Here is a 16,639-nt window from a genome sequence, read left to right as displayed (position 1 = left end):
ACATTTTTTTCTTTCATTTTTTGGACTTTTTCATACTGGACGATCCACGTGGACTACAATTGAGAATGGTAACCTCTGCCGAGCTCAGCGAGGCACCTTGCTGGAAGCATGGCGAGCCATGCGAGGGGACACGATGCATGAATTGGGGTTCCCCGTCACTTTACGAAGAAAACAACACCAGAAAAAGTCCAAAAGCCCATGTCGACCTTGTACATGTTGACCTAATGACCATGTCGACACAATGACCCTGTAGACCTAATGACTGTCGACCTAAGTTGTGTCGACTCAACGACCCATACCCCCTACGGTGTACTCTTAAATGTAAATATGGACTCAATTCAATTAGCTCCCGGTGCTATTTAATGCAGCATGCTGTCATGTCGGAGAATGCCGGTTCTCGTGGACTAAACAGGGTGTTTTATCGCAAGAACTGGCCTTCTCCGACTAAAATGCCCGGCGCGATACTGTTTCCGCCAGCACTTTTTATTGAATTTCTGCTCGCACCCCTCCGGGGGTGCCAGAAGAAAACCTCTCATTGGGCATCACATCACGCTGAATTAAACAGCACTGGGAGCTAATTCCTGGCACTATTCAATCCACGCTGAATCAAGCCCTTTATTTTGTATTTCAATTTCTTGAACAAACCAAACTGTATGAAATTTATTTTTTTATTCTACAGTCAACAAATTCAAAAGGGAAAGTGAAGTTTTTTACATCCGCAAAATTCCTCATAGCTACTGGAGAAAGGCCACGGTACCTCGGCATACCTGGAGATAAGGAATACTGCATTACAAGGTACCGACCATGTCATCCACTTGGTGTATTACACTGTGTATCTGTGTTTTGTGTCACTGAAGAAGATGCTTGATGAGTATACAGACATGTTGATATTATATATGAAGAGTTTGGTAACTTACTGTAGCTGTGTTAAAACAGGAATACTTGCTTATGCTATGGATCCAGACCCAAAACTTTAATCACCATAGCATTCTAGGTGGATTCCTGTGTTTATTTATAGACTGCGGAAAAGTAATTAAATAGAAGCATATTATTTATTAAACACAGAACCGTTGATTGGCAAGCTGATTTGCAGTTGCAATTTAGTCCCCATAAGAACCAATTAGAAAACCCTGCTTTCAGAAGTGTGATATCTGTACTTCGTACCATTGTGCTGAACTAGGTTCTTGGGTTTATCACTTATAATTGTATTAATTGTAACTGTAAATTAAATTAGGATGGCATCATGCATTCAACTACATAAAATGTTCTTTACTGCGCTTAGCTTTGTTTCTACATTTTATATCAAGGATCTGATTCTTATTGTATTTCAGTGATGACCTCTTCTCACTGCCATACTGTCCTGGGAAGACACTAGTGGTTGGTGCATCTTATGTTGCACTAGAGTGTGCAGGCTTCTTGGCAGGGCTGGGCCTGGATGTTACGGTTATGGTGCGCTCAATTCTACTGAGAGGTTTTGACCAGCAAATGGCCAACAAGATTGGAGAACATATGGAAGAACATGGAGTCAAGTTTATCAAACACTTCGTACCAACAAAGGTATGTTCTAATTATCTGGCTGAATAATCCACAATATATGTTATTGATGTTAGTGAGATATTTGTGAGTGCCTATATTCACAAATATATACATAGATACACACATACTTACAGTACTGGTACACAAACAAGAGAAACATGTTTCACATTGATAAATTGTGTAATGTAGGCTTGAATCAGAATAAGGAGAGAAGTGATTCCCGCACACTCACAGGAGAAACAGTCCAATCAATCAGTAGTGTTTGCTGCCCAAAAGGGAGATTTCAAACCTCTCCAAAAGAGTTCACTTGCAATAGATCTTCAAGGTGCAGATCCTAGTGATTGAGATGTCTTAGTTGTATCTTTTATTCAGATTCATTACAAGTTTTTCATACAGAAACACTGAAGAGTGGTCATCCTTTCACATGATATGCCATGCGTAAACTCTAGTAATGGGTTTCAAGGGCCCACTACCCGCTTCCTCAGACTGTTTTTGCCAATTTGTGAAAAAGGATTACTTTAAGGTGTGTTTCATAAACTTCACTTTACTACAATAAAGGCGGGTTATAGTCAGAAATCTGCTGATGTAGAACCTCTGAAGCGGATCACAGGCCGGGTGATCACAATAACCCCCTGAGGGGTTGAGATGAATAGTCTGATTCATGATCTGAAGCTCGGTCTCACAATGTAGCCCAGCAATGATCCCTCTGTGTGTATGCATGTGTGTTGATATATACATTTTATATGTGCCAGTTATTGTTGGTCCACTTTTCACTATTGTTTTCAGCACTGTTTTACCAGCAGCAGATGTTAATATGTCAGTCAGCTGTCTTTAGAATATATTACGTTATCATTTTTCATTGAGATCACATATATGGGCAAGTGGATGTTATTAATCTGTAGTCACATCAGTGTTTTGTTAAAAAAACAACAACGCATGGACACATGTATAGGAGCAATGAAATATTTCAATCGTATAGCAATGATTAAGTAATCACTATAAATTCTTACATCTACCTATAAAATCAAATACAAACCTTGTATAGTGCTTTTTTTAAAAGTTGTTTCCTTTTTTTATTTTATTTCACTGGAAAAATATTGTTTTTTTTTTACTTGCAGAGCACAACCTGAACAATTAGCAACGTAAAAGAAATACCTAAAGTCTCCCTTCTTTATTTATTTATTTATTTATTTATTTATTACCAGTTATTTATATAGCGCACACATATTCCCCATTGCTTTACAGAGAGTATTTCAGTCATTCACATCAGTGCCTACCCCAGTGGAGCTTACATCTATGTGGCGCATTTATCAATGAGTGTTAGCTTTTGAAAAGTTGTTGCATATGATAAATGGTGCTCCAGCCAATCAGCTGTGTTTGAAAAATGACAGTTGAGAGCTGATTGGCTGGAACACCATTTATCATATGCAACAAGTTTTAAATAGATAAAAACCCATTGATAAATGGGCACCTATATTCCTACCACATGTACACACATACATTAGATTAATGTTTTGTCAGAATCCAGTTAAACTGCCAGTACAGTATATTTTTGGATTGTGGGAGAACACTCGAGTACCCAAAGAACACCAACACAAGCACGTGGCGAATATACAAAATCCACACAGATAGGGCCGCATAAGTATTCACAACCCAAATTATATCCGGTACAATACATCCTTTACCTATTTGGAAATACCTTGTTTCCTTTTTTGGGGCAGACATTGTCTAGATTACATTATTACATATTGGTGGCTGGCTCCTACCATCATTTTTTAATCTATTTGAGGTACAACAAATGTACACGTGATAAGTGCAAAGGTTTTTTTGCAGGTTTTTACTTCCAGTTAATACTAAAAAATATTACACATAGTCTCAGATTTGCATCCTCTGCTAGGTGATGACAATAACAAGGAGAATGATTTGATTTGATACTTTTGTTCTGAGTTACTGGCAAGGCCGGATTAAAGGCCACGTGGGCCAGAGGTTGAAAATTATCAAGGGCCTATTGTGAAAAGCAGAGGATCTGTGACCAGTACTGCATGGGTGTATACACCCCCTACACTATCAGCCCCACTGTCTCCCTAAGTACATAAAAGTAGAAAAATTGCATAATTTTGTGAGGAAAATAAAAATAAAATTTTATTACATGATTTATGGCTGACCGTTTAGGCGGCTGGTCATCATCATGCTATCAAAATGATTGGACTATTTGTATGTGGAGGCCTTGGGCTGTCCACCCCATTGTTAATTTGATGGTGGTCACTAAGACAAAAAAAACCCTGTAGCTAGATCAGGGGTTCTAAAACTGTGTGCCATGGCACCCTGGGGTGCCAAGAGGCTCTTGCAGGGGGGGCCTTGGATTGGTGGTTCAGGACCAATTTAAAAATAATTTATGGAGAATACAATAGGCAAAACCAGTGCTTGTGCCTGCCAATCATAAAATATGTGGACAAACAGAAGCAATTTCTGTCGCTCATCACATAACATCCAAAGGATTATATAAAAACACAATTGACTTAATTTAATATTTTTTTCTAAATGGCTCAATAAGAAACTTTTGGCTTAGGGGTGCCGTGGTAAAAATTCTGATACTCAAGGGCGCTGTGATTCAAAAACGTTTGGGAACCACTGAGCTAGATGGTAATGATACAGATCTTTTCCAGTCTAGATGGGTATATTTTTCTTTTCTGAACACACCATAGGATCACATACAATCAGTGGCATAGAATATGAGATAGTCCTCATCATCCATACCACTGTCTGGTATTTTTTTTTTTTTAAAGCACCATGAATGTAGAGGGGCCTAACATGTAAATATGTGAATATAGTCAAATATAAATATGTATTAATTTCCCAGTTTCCAAGAACAAATGGGATAGCTAACCAGCTGGAAAGGATTGCTTATGAAAAACATGAGCTAGATAAAATGAACTGATATCACTGCCTGTACTGTGTAATGTGTCCTATTCCCTGATTCATTCCAGATTACTTTTATCATGCCTGTAAATATTCTTGCACAGAATATATTGTTATCTTCTCTTGGCAGATAGAGCAGATAGAAGCAGGAACGCCAGGGAAGTTAAAAGTGACATCTCAATCAGCTGATGGTTCCAAGATTACGGAAGAATACAACACTGTGAGTAATGAGTATCACCCGCTCTGTATAATCTGGGCAATACACGTCTCTTCCAGACTATCCAGCATTATTACGGAAGGGATAGATGCTATTAAATAATTTATTTTGGGTAATGTCGCCATTATTTTTAGGGTTCTTTGCCAAGGATTTACACGCTAATAGGAAATGGCTGAAACAAACCTTGCAAGGCAGATTTAATAATGCAAATACTTTCTGTCTTGTAACTTTAAACATAAATGTCAGACTGTGCCAATAACAAATTGTCTTAATCAAATTCTACAAAATATACCAATTACAGAAATTGCGAGTAGATAGACTGTGTATAACTAGGATCTGAGTTCATTTCTGTGTATTAAGTCATTATAAATGAATGATAATAAGAGATTGCTTGTACTCTGCAGGTTTTACTAGCAATTGGAAGAGATGCGTGTACAAGAAATATTGGTCTGGATATACCTGGAGTAAGGATCAATGAGAAGTATGTGTCACAAAACCCACCATTAGTATGTGTATGATACCATTATATCAGTATGCGTGATGTTATGGTTGTTCAGGGACTTCGCTCTTCTAGATTGTGAGTTCTGCTGCCACCTTTGGTCACCTGTTCTTCAAGCTAGTTACTTTGATATACTGGATAATGTGTAAAGACAATAGCTCTGATTTGCCATCGGAAGGTCAGTCTGTGCACATTGTGGGTCTTTCACCACAGCATGGAGATGTAGCACTGCATTTTCTCTATGTGATGCACATACGTTTGGGAGGTTTTCCTTAGTGTGAGTAATATTATTGGACTTGCCTCTATAGGGGTAGGAAACTGGGACATATGCAGAACCAGGGCACTTTGTGCAGTGTTCCATTGCAGATCATAAATGTAGCCCATAGGGTTGAATAATATAACCAGAAAGTGTCTTTACTTGCTCTTTAATAACATATTACAGCTCAGCTTGGTTTCTGAGAAGTGTCATATTGACTAATACTCAGTTCGTTTTAATGTGCGACATTCAGAATTAAAAATGTATCCAATATATATCTATATTTTGTTTCAGAACAGGAAAAATTCCGGTCAATGACGAAGAGCAGACAAATGTGCCTTATGTCTATGCGATAGGAGATGTGCTAGAGGGCAAACTAGAGCTTACCCCAGTAGCTATTCAGGCAGGACGCCTATTGGCCAGGAGACTGTACGGAGACTCAACTTTGAGGGTCAGTTATCTCACCTATGTGTTCTGATTGGTATAACAATACATGAATCCTTTCAGCAAGTGTTGGTGATGTGTTTTCACGAGCTGCTGTATCTTTGTATATTGGTCTGCCCTGTAAAAATCACAACATAAGACAAACAGAAATAAAATGATTATTTTTCCATAAAAAACAACAGCTGATTGTCAATGCTGTCACCCTGCTATGAGCCCCATAGCTATAAATAGCAGCCCAGAGTAATTGTTAGTTTCCTGTTACAGCTTTCTCAGTGACTTGTGCTTAGGTGGAGGTAAACGCTTTTATCTGCAGGTGTTTTGCAGCCCTTGATGTAAATAATATATTTAAATAATTGACAAAAGGAAACAAAAGCTGTGACTCTGAAACTGGAGCCAGCAGTAGCAAAGCTGAAGGTCTTGCAGTGTCACTAATGATGGACTCACAGGTACATTACAGGTCTGCCGTGACTGCTTGCACAAGGGGGATTGGGGAAACGGCTACTTACCTGAACATTTTCTGTGCTTAATTGCAACTTGACTAGCAGTGTATATGATAGACAGAGTGTGGTATATGTGATGGACACTTATAATGGAGAAGATAACAGAATTGTGGAGGCAAACAATTGCAGTGTGCTTAATGGTGATCTCTGCCACAGACATTAGATAGTTCTACACAAGAATACTTTTTACATTGAGTGTAATTGTATATATCTTTAATCTCCTTAACAGTGTGACTACATAAATGTCCCAACGACAGTGTTTACTCCGCTGGAATATGGCGCCTGTGGTTTATCTGAGGAAAATGCAATATCAAAATATGGGGAGGAAAATATAGAGGTAAGATAAATGTAGCATCTTTTATAGACTGTGGCCTAATGAATGCTTCTGGGATACCCAAAACTCATCAGTAAGATCCAGGATGAGATCTAGATGTAGTGCTGAATTTGATTGGCTGGGTAATACATCCTACCTGGCATGCGTATGTCATGTGGCCCTGCAAGTGTTATTGTAACAATCTATTGCAGTGCTGCTCAAAGTCTCACATATTGGGCGTTATATTTATTACATAATTGTAATATTTACGCAATCAGTAATATAATAATAATGATGATGAGAAAGCTGCTAGGTGGCAGAGTTTAGAATCTACAGAAAGTGGTGCAGAGGTAGGAACAAATAAAGGTGACAAATAGAGTGTGCATTTAAAGTAAATTGTGGTGGGAAAAGAGCTAATAAACCATGCAAGTACAGTGTGTTAACATGGAATCCGATATATGCTTGCCTGAAGACATGAGATTTAAGGGATTGTGTAAAAGCTTGGAGATTTTGTGGCTGATGCAGATTTGGGGATGGGCACGCTTTGTAACTGAGTGTAAACATTGAAAGGAAATTGAGATTTGTATGGGTTTAACAGTGGTAAGGGGGCGTTTGCATGTGGGCTAAGCTTAGTGATGGCATGCTGAATGTGTAGCCGCAATTGTTGGTTATGCTGAGATGTCCTTATGCAGAGACCTGTCTGATGTCAGACACATATCTTGTACCAGGGTTAGGACTCGTGCACGTGTTCATGGATAGTGATAATGAAACCATGCACGTGGATAGGATCTGTGTGTTGCAAATATGTGTACAACTCAGCATACAGGCAAATATCTGCATTTAGTTTTATGCGCGCAATGTGTTATTGAACTGATTTACGTATATCTATGAATGGACATCGGGCTGAGCATCTGGTGGCATGAGAAAGAATTCCCTAGAATAGGTGCAGCACAAGAGAAATTCCAAAGGTATAGGTGAAAATAGTGGTGACTAGAGAAGAAAACAGCAAGAGGTACAAAGCAGAGATTCCATTTCAGAGGGTACATTAGGTAGAAATGTAAGGAGGTGCGACATTGCTGAGTGCTTTTCATATCACAACTTGGGCTTTAAACTGTATCCTGTGGGTAAATTGCAGTCAGAGTAATAGCATAAACAATAGCAGTGGTTCCCTCACATTCTTGAATTGCGGCACTAGAGTATCTACATTTTTTTTAACAGTTTCTTTTTAATAAACTCAGAAAAATGAAATTGTGTTTACCTGTCATCCTTGGGTTCTATTGTGTGGTGGTGGACAGGGCTGCGCTTCTATTTGTCCTCATGTTTTATGATCGGCAGGCAGCAACCAGCTTTGGTTTTTCCTATCACCTTGACCATAAATAATTTGATTTGGTCCTGGACCACCAAGCCGAGGCACCCCTGCAAGTTCCTTGCAGCAACCCAGGCTGTCATGACACCTAGTTTTGGGAACCACTGGAATAGCAAGGTCTAGGAGAAAAGGTGTCTTACGCCTTACAAAGTGTATTACACCTTACAAAGTGCAGAATGAAATGTAATGCATAATAGAAATACAATTTTTTTACATTAGTGTTGTTTGGACCTTTTATGGTCAAATTCTGCAAATAAAAGCAGCTGTATAAGCATGTGCAATGAAAGTTTATGAGAAAATAATGTCTTTTAGGTCTACCACAATTATTTCTGGCCTCTGGAGTGGACGGTTCCTTCAAGAGACAACAACAAGTGCTATGCGAAAGTCATCTGCCATTTGAAAGACAATGTAAGTGAAGACGCAGAGTACTAATTACAGCAAAGCAGTGCTCAGTGACTCTGTGTACAGCAATCACCCCCTGCTGTGCTGCAGAGATAGTAAGCTTTGTTTAAGGTTTCATAGAAGCGATATAGGACATGAGCAGGATGAAAAACCTGCAGTACATTAACTTATGAACTCCAGGAATAATTAATAGCATTTATATGTATATATTGATCTTTGAACCTTACATAAAATTGCTGTCACTGCAGATAACCCAGTATGGAATAGACTGTCAAGTTGTATTATTTTTGTGGGTTACTTGAGGTATTTATATACTTTATATAAATATCTTTTAATTGTTAAGCTCATTATCATTCTCAACATTGGGCATCGTGTAACAACAATTACACATGGTGATCTATATTAGCATTTAACATGAAAAGTTAACCATAAAATGTATAGATAATTTATTATAAGGCTTGCCATAATATCCCTTTAATCTGGGACGCCTATAGTTTACTCAGGTTCTATGTCTTGTATGCCTGCATTTTGCCTGGTTTTAATCAACCACAGAACCTGTGTAAATAATCGATATCCCAGATTAAATGGAACCAAATCATATTAATATCTGGATGCATAATAATTCACTCTTTTTTTCCGCTTGGACCGCGCTCCCTGTGTTTCTGGACCCCATAGCTGCAGCACGTACTAATATTGCTTTATTTGCACACTTAGGGGGATATCCAATTACCGGTGAATTAACATCGGGTTCCGGAAAACGGACGCTTTTCTGACTTTTTTCCAATATTTCAGCAATTTGTTTTTTTTTTACACAAGCTATCCAATATGGATCGCACGTAAAAAAAAAAAAAAGCTGACCTCCCGAAAACACACGGGTTCAGTGAAACCTGTGTGTTTTTGGTAGAAAGTCTCGCTTTCACATGCAAACGGCGGCTGATTCCGGGGATATGGTTTTTCCTGCCTGAGGCAGGTGAAACAAAATCCCAGATAGCAGCGCCAACCTGCAGTGTCCCTTGCTTGCCGCAGCAGCGGCAGGCTGGGACTGCAGGGAGGGTGCCACAGACCAGGAGCTGGCATTTGCTGCTTAACCCCGGCAGGGAAGCGGGGCAACGCCACAACCCGAATCCCCCATCTGCCCCCCAGGGCTAATTGGATATCCCCCTTACACGCTACTTGAAATGAACAATTCCAGAATTTTTCTATGTGAATTAAATTTTCTAAAAAAGAGTAACATATTATTAATCCTCAGATGATGTGCTAACCTATACTAAGTGTGGGTACACACTAGGTGAAGTGCTCCATGAGCGACATCGCCTAGTGTGTCCCCCTTCCCGGCCCGATGTAGGCATACACACTGGCCCTCATTCCGAGTTGTTCGCTCGGTATTTTTCATCGCATCGCAGTGAAAATCCGCTTAGTACGCATGCGCAATGTTCGCACTGCGACTGCGCCAAGTAACTTTACTATGAAGAAAGTATTTTTACTCACGGCTTTTTCTTCGCTCCGGCGATCGTAATGTGATTGACAGGAAATGGGTGTTACTGGGCGGATACACGGCGTTTCAGGGGCGTGTGGCTGAAAACGCTACCGTTTCCGGAAAAAACGCAGGAGTGGCCGGGGAAACGGTGGGAGTGCCTGGGCGAACGCTGGGTGTGTTTGTGACGTCAACCAGGAACGACAAGCACTGAAATGATCGCACAGGCAGAGTAAGTCTGGAGCTACTCTGAAACTGCTAACTCGTTTGTAATCGCAATATTGCGCGTACGTCGGTCGCAATTTTAAGAAGCTAAGATTCACTCCCAGTAGGCGGCGGCTTAGCGTGTGTAACTCTGCTACATTCGCCTTGCGAGCGAACAACTCGGAATGAGGGCCACTGTGCGATATCACGCTAGCAATATCGCATAGTAACATCATGCTGCGGCCGGGCTGTACATGCAGCTTTGGACGATAAGTCCAAATTGAGCTGCCTACCCAGGCGACAACGAGCCTCGTTAACGAGACGCGGGGCCGTGCATCATTCATCAGTTACTGCATACACACTGGACAATACAGTAAACGATATCGCTCAAGAAGGGTCAAAATGAGCAACGTTGTTTACTATATCATCTAGTGTATTTGGGCCTTTAGGCTTATTGCATTCATGTTATCGAAGACCTTAAAAATATCATGGTCTAATCCAAAGACTTATTAATATACGTTACAAAATATTTCATTTAAAGTTATCGTTCCGTTAGCACGAAGGTAAACATTCATTTTCAAATTTATATATAAATGAGACACGTTAACTATTGTTATTACGGCCCAGATATCATGTCTGTGAGTGCTAAATAATTATTTCAGCTTAAACTACTCTTAAAGCCCCTACACACTGGCCGATTGCAGGCCAAGGTGCCCGACGGATGATACGGCCGACGGACACCCCTGCGGGGTGCGGGGGGGAAGGAATGACGGGGGGCGGGGGGGGGGGGCACAGCCCTGCATACTAATATGAATGAGTTTGTCCATATTGGCCTGCATGCATAAACGAGCCGACATCAGTGATGAACAAGCGCGGGGGCCGCGCATCGCTTATCGTTGGTGCATACACACTGAAAGATACGAACGATATCTCATTCATTAATAAACGAGATCTTTCATATCTTTCAGTGTAATCGGCCAGTGTGCAGGGCCCAATAGTATCACAATGAAGAATTGTTATTTCCATGAGGAAATTGTTTAAGGATGAGTACCCTATCTAGGTCAGATTGCATGGTATTCCCATTTATAGATGTATCTAGATATATTAATAATAGCATAGATCTGTACAACATTGGACCAGATAACAGAGGTGCACACAGATCATGTGTGGCTGCGATTCACCATTGGTCGCAACGTCAACTCCTTAAGCTGCCTAGTGTAGAGTCGCCCTTGTAACTTTCTTAAGATATGTCTAGTGTGGCTATTGTGCTGCAATTAAGAAGTGCAGCCGCATGCTGAAACACGCCCATGCTGAAACACGCCCATGCTGAAACACGCCCATGCTGAAACACGCCCATGCTGAAACACGCCCATGCTGAAACACATCCATGCTGAAACATGCCCATGCTGAAACATGCCCATGCTGAAACACGCCTATGCTGAAACACGCCCATGCTGAAACATATCCATGTTGAAACACACCTATGTGAAACATGCCCATAACCAGCGGTGGTTGCTGCCCCTGGGCTCCAGCACCATCCAAAGTGTGCAGGGGAGAGCTGGCCAGGACATATGAACATACATGTGAAGTTGTATGTAACATGTGTCCTGGCCAGTAGCGGATCTTGCCACGGGCAAGCAGGACTTTTGCCCGGGACGCCGCCTTCCGGAGGGCGCCGGCGCCATCCAGAGGGCGCCGCACCACTGCAAGATCCGCTGCTGCTGTGCCCCCCGCTGCCGCTGGCCACTGTCCCGTTGCCCGCTGTCCCGCTGTGAAGGGAAACTAGACGCTACGTGTCTAGTTTCCCTTCGTGGAGAGGACCTTTTCTGTAATGATGTGCGGTGCGCGTTGACGTCATCGCGCACCGCACAGCAAAGGTCCTCTCCACGAAGGGAACTAGACTCGTAGCGTCTGGTTTTCCTTCGTGGAGAGGACCTTTGCTGTGTGGTGCGCGATGACGTCATCGCGCACCGCACATCATCTCATCGGCGCTACTACTGTACAGGGGGCGTAACTGACCACGCCCCCTGTATGAAGCCACACCCCCTATGGCCGCCCGGGGCGCAAAAAGACCCTGAGCCGGCCCTGGTCCACGCATCCTTCCCCGGGAATCAGCAACCATAGCAGCATGGCACACACTGCTCAGCCTGACAAGCATCAACCGCTCCCCGGACTGTGCATGCGCAGTTTGACGATTATCACTCCTAACATCCATTCTCTCAACTGCATGCACCTCTCAATCAGGGCCCCTGTTGTCTAGAGATTAAACAGTTTGTATATGTATTGCATACAGTTTTAAGATTTTTGTGTTACTACCATACATAATGATAGCAACAAGCTTTTTCCTGTTATTACCATACGTGCTAATAGCAAGCTCTTGGATTCCATACTACCCTACATAAGAATGGCAGCAAGCTCTCCGATTCCTGTGCTATTGCTGTTGGTGGGGATTACTCTTAAATAACTGTCCCATCTGAAAATGTTTTAATACCGTCATGTAGGAATAGGCATTTCATCTCCAGACACTGACTGTTACTCAAGTGATATTGATCTATTACACTTTTATCAGAGCATTACAGCTGATTCTATATTTTATTATAAGGATCAACAACTGCTGTGTGCCAGACCAAGATGTGGAACCTGCAAACTACAGATTTCACAACCAAACAGAGCCCTAAATCACAGATATTATAAAACTATATATATAGTGCTCAGTTATGCTATGCACCTATAGCTCAAGATTTAAAATAATAATATGTATTCTATTATCTGGCTATATAATGTATAAAAAGTATGAAGGGGTGCTAAAATAACTGAAATGTGAAAAATAGGTCATTTTTCACCAATATACTGTACAAGTAAAAATGTAATCAAATATAAATAATAATTGCAAACCATATAGAAATGTATGCTCATATGATAAGGAGAAGAAACTTCTCATCCATTTTTATATGGTGTACAATTATTATTTGTATTTGATTATATTTTACTTGTTTATTGATGAAATATTATTATTTTGCACATATGGTGGCCTTTTGTTCTCTTTACAAATCTCTACATTTTAGCAAGTGTATCACTAAGGTGTAAGCCTTAACATATTATTTTTGTAATGGAATGTATGTATGTATGTATGTATGTACATACAGTGCATCCGGAAAGTATTCACAGCGCTTCACTTTTTCTACATTTTGTTATGTTACAGCCTTATTCCAAAATTGAATAAATTAATTTTTTCCCTTCAAAATTCTATACACAATACCAAATAATGCAAATGTGAAAAAAGTGTTTTGAGATTTTTGCAAATGTGTTAAATATAAAAAAACTAAGAAATCACATGTACATAAGTAATCACAGCCTTTGCCATGAAGCTCAGGTGCATCCTGTTTCCACTGAGCATCCTTGAGATGTTCCTACAGCTTAATTGGAGTCCACTTGTGGTTAATTTAGTTGATTGTACATGACTTGGAAAGGCACACACCTGTCTATATAAGGTACTACACTTGACAGTGCATGTCTGAGCACAAACCAAGCATGGAGTCATAGGAATTGTCTGTAGACCTCCGAGACAGGATTGTCTCAAGGCACAAATCTGGGGAAGGGTACAGAAAAATCATACCATCATCCGTAAATGGAAGAAGTTCGGAACCACCAGGACTCTTCCTAGAGCTGGCCAGCCGTCTAAATTGAGTAATCAGGGGAGAAGGGCCCTAGTCAGTGAGTTGACCAAGAACCCGATTCGTCACCCTGTCAGAGCTACAGCATTTCCCTGTGGAGAGAGAAGAACTTTCCAGAAGGACAACAATCTCTGCAGCAATCCACCATTCAGGCCTGTATGGTAGAGTGGCCAGAAGGAAGCTACTCCTTAGTAAAAAGCACATGGCAGCCGGCCTGGAGTTTGCCAAAATTCACCTGAAGGACTCTCAGACCATGAGAAGCAAAATCCTCTGGTCTGATGAGACAAAGATTAAACTCTTTGGCGTGAATGCAGACATCATGTTTGGAGGAAACCAGGCAATGCTCATCATGAGGTCAAGACCATCCCTACAGTGAAGCATGGTGGTGGCAGCATCATGCTGTGGGGATAATTTTTTTAGTGGCAGGAACTGGGAGACTAGTCAGGATAGATGGAAAAATTAATGCAGCAATGTACAGAGACATCCTGGATGAAAACCTGCTCCAGAGTGCTCTTGACCTTAGACTGGGGCGACTGTTCATTTTTCAGCAGGACAACAACCCTAAGCACACAGCCAAGATATCAAAGGAGTGGCTTCAGCGCAACTCTGTGAGTGTCCTTGAGTGGCCGAGCCAGAGCCCGGAATTGAATCCGATTCAACATCTCTGGAGAGATCTAAAAATGGCTGTGCACCGACGCTTCCCATCCAACCTGATGGAGCTTGAGAGGTGCTGCAAAGAGGAATGGGTGAAACTGCCCAAAGAGAGGTGTGCCAAGCTTGTGGCATCATATTCAAAAACATTTGAGGCTGTAATTGCTGCAAAGGGGCATCAACAAAGTATTGAGCAAAGGCTGTGAATACTTATGTACATGTAATTTCTTCATTTTAAATTTGCAAAAATCTCAGAAAAACTTTTTTCACGTCATTATGGGGTATTGTGTGTAGAATTTTGAGGGAAAAATGTATTTATTCCATTTTGGAATGAGGCTGTAACAAAAGAAAAATGTGGAAAAAGTGAAGTGCTGTGAATACTTTCCGGATGCACTGAATGTATGTATGTATGTCATTTTGCACTAAGTTTTGTGGCTCCCATATTTTCCATTTAAGTATATGGATTTGTATCTCTTTAAATCAGGGATGGGGAACCTTCGGCTCTGCAGCTGTTGTTGAACTACACATCCCAGCATGCCCTGCAACAGCTTTTAGCATGGCCAAATAGCAAAACTGCAGCAAGGCATGCTGGTATGTGTAGTTCAACAACAGCTGAAGGGCCGAAGGTTCCCCATCCCTGCTTTAAATACAAATCTCAAATCTAAAACGTATAAATACACCTTAAACAACATGAATTTAAATTAGCAACAGGTTAAATATTGGTCCGAGGCAGTATGGATTCTAAACCAGGGGGACAAAGGGTAAATGTCCTTTCTGCTTTGCCCTAAATTCACCCCCTTTTAATGGTATATAACTGTACTTGCCTAGACTATAACTTTGGTAAGCAAGTTTGGACACTGACTCATTCACAATGAAGGCGATGACCCGAAACAGTGAAAGCACATAATATAACCTTTATTATTATTTACAGTTTCTCATGCGGTTACTATTCATTCATTTTTAAAATATAAGGAAAGCCAGCCTATAAGTTAATTCTCTATGCTGTCTGTATACTTTATGTACACTCTTGCATTGCATAAGTATATAGATATTACCTCTAACATAAAACCAGTGATATAAAGCTTATGCATTTAGTTGTTGCTTCTGACATAGCACAAAAACCGATGATATACAACTGATGTCACACTGAACAAATGCAAATAAATGAGCTTTTGCTTTTTATGTTAAGGGTGCACACACTTCTAATGCTCTGTGAGCCCCACTGCACCTAGACCAGTACTATAAATTGCATGACATGCCAGGAAGATCTTATCGATGCACTTGTATTTTTCTGCGTAATAATTAGAATTTGAAAACATTGAAATCATTTTACTAACAATAATGGCCCTCATTCCGAGTTGATCGGTCGCAAGGCGAATTTAGCAGAGTTACACACGCTAAGCCGCCGCCTACTGGGAGTGAATCTTAGCTTCTTAAAATTGCGACCGATGTATTCGCAATAATGCGATTACTAACTACTTAGCAGTTTCAGAGTAGCTCCAGACTTACTCTGCCTGTGCGATCATTTCAGTGCTTGTCGTTCCTGGTTGACGTCACAAACACACCCAGCGTTCGCCCAGGCACTCCCACCGTTTCTCCGGCCACTCCTGCGTTTTTTCCGGAAATGGTAGCGTTTTCAGCCGCACGCCCCTGAAACGCCGTGTTTCCGCCCAGTAACACCCATTTCCTGTCAATCACATTACGTTCGCCGGAGCGAAGAAAAAGCCGTGAGTAAAAATACTTTCTTCATAGTAAAGTTACTTGGCGCAGTCGCAGTGCGAACATTGCGCATGCGTACTAAGCGGATTTTCACTGCGATGCGATGAAAAATACCGAGCGAACAACTCGGAATGAGGGCCAATGTACTAAACCCTTAAATGAAAAATCTGGATTTGTTTCAGCATTTGGACAGCTCCTGAAAAGATAACAGAGAAATACTGTAGAGCTGGAAAAATGAACGGATCTGTGTATTTACAGCAATCTAAAAATTGCTTTTTGGTAAAATAAATAAATAAAGACTGCTTCGACTGAGCCAATTTTTTTGAGATTACAGTCTATGCTTGAGACTACACAGTTATCAAGTGCTACGGAATATGATGGCGCTATATAAATAAATGTTAATAATTACAGTAATAAATTGTTTAGCCCCCAAAACGGCAGTCACCACTTTGCACAAGCAACAGC

At 40.9% G+C, this 16,639-nt stretch overlaps 1 protein-coding gene across 1 annotated transcript in view; it reads left to right on the top strand.

The window, feature by feature from the left end:
* The window catches only part of TXNRD1 (thioredoxin reductase 1), a 148,479-nt gene that overhangs the window by 123,495 nt on the left and 8,345 nt on the right, over positions 1-16,639 (top strand). The window contains exons 9-15 of the mRNA XM_063927773.1: positions 680-795; positions 1,332-1,557; positions 4,586-4,675; positions 5,077-5,153; positions 5,722-5,878; positions 6,601-6,708; positions 8,363-8,458. Of these exons, the coding sequence (XP_063783843.1) occupies positions 680-795; positions 1,332-1,557; positions 4,586-4,675; positions 5,077-5,153; positions 5,722-5,878; positions 6,601-6,708; positions 8,363-8,458 (870 nt within the window). The remainder of the gene's footprint in view (positions 1-679; positions 796-1,331; positions 1,558-4,585; positions 4,676-5,076; positions 5,154-5,721; positions 5,879-6,600; positions 6,709-8,362; positions 8,459-16,639) is intronic.

This window comes from Pseudophryne corroboree, chromosome 6 (assembly GCF_028390025.1).
Source record: "Pseudophryne corroboree isolate aPseCor3 chromosome 6, aPseCor3.hap2, whole genome shotgun sequence".
Lineage (NCBI taxonomy): Eukaryota > Metazoa > Chordata > Amphibia > Anura > Myobatrachidae > Pseudophryne > Pseudophryne corroboree.
This window is presented reverse-complemented; position numbering and strand designations above follow the sequence as displayed.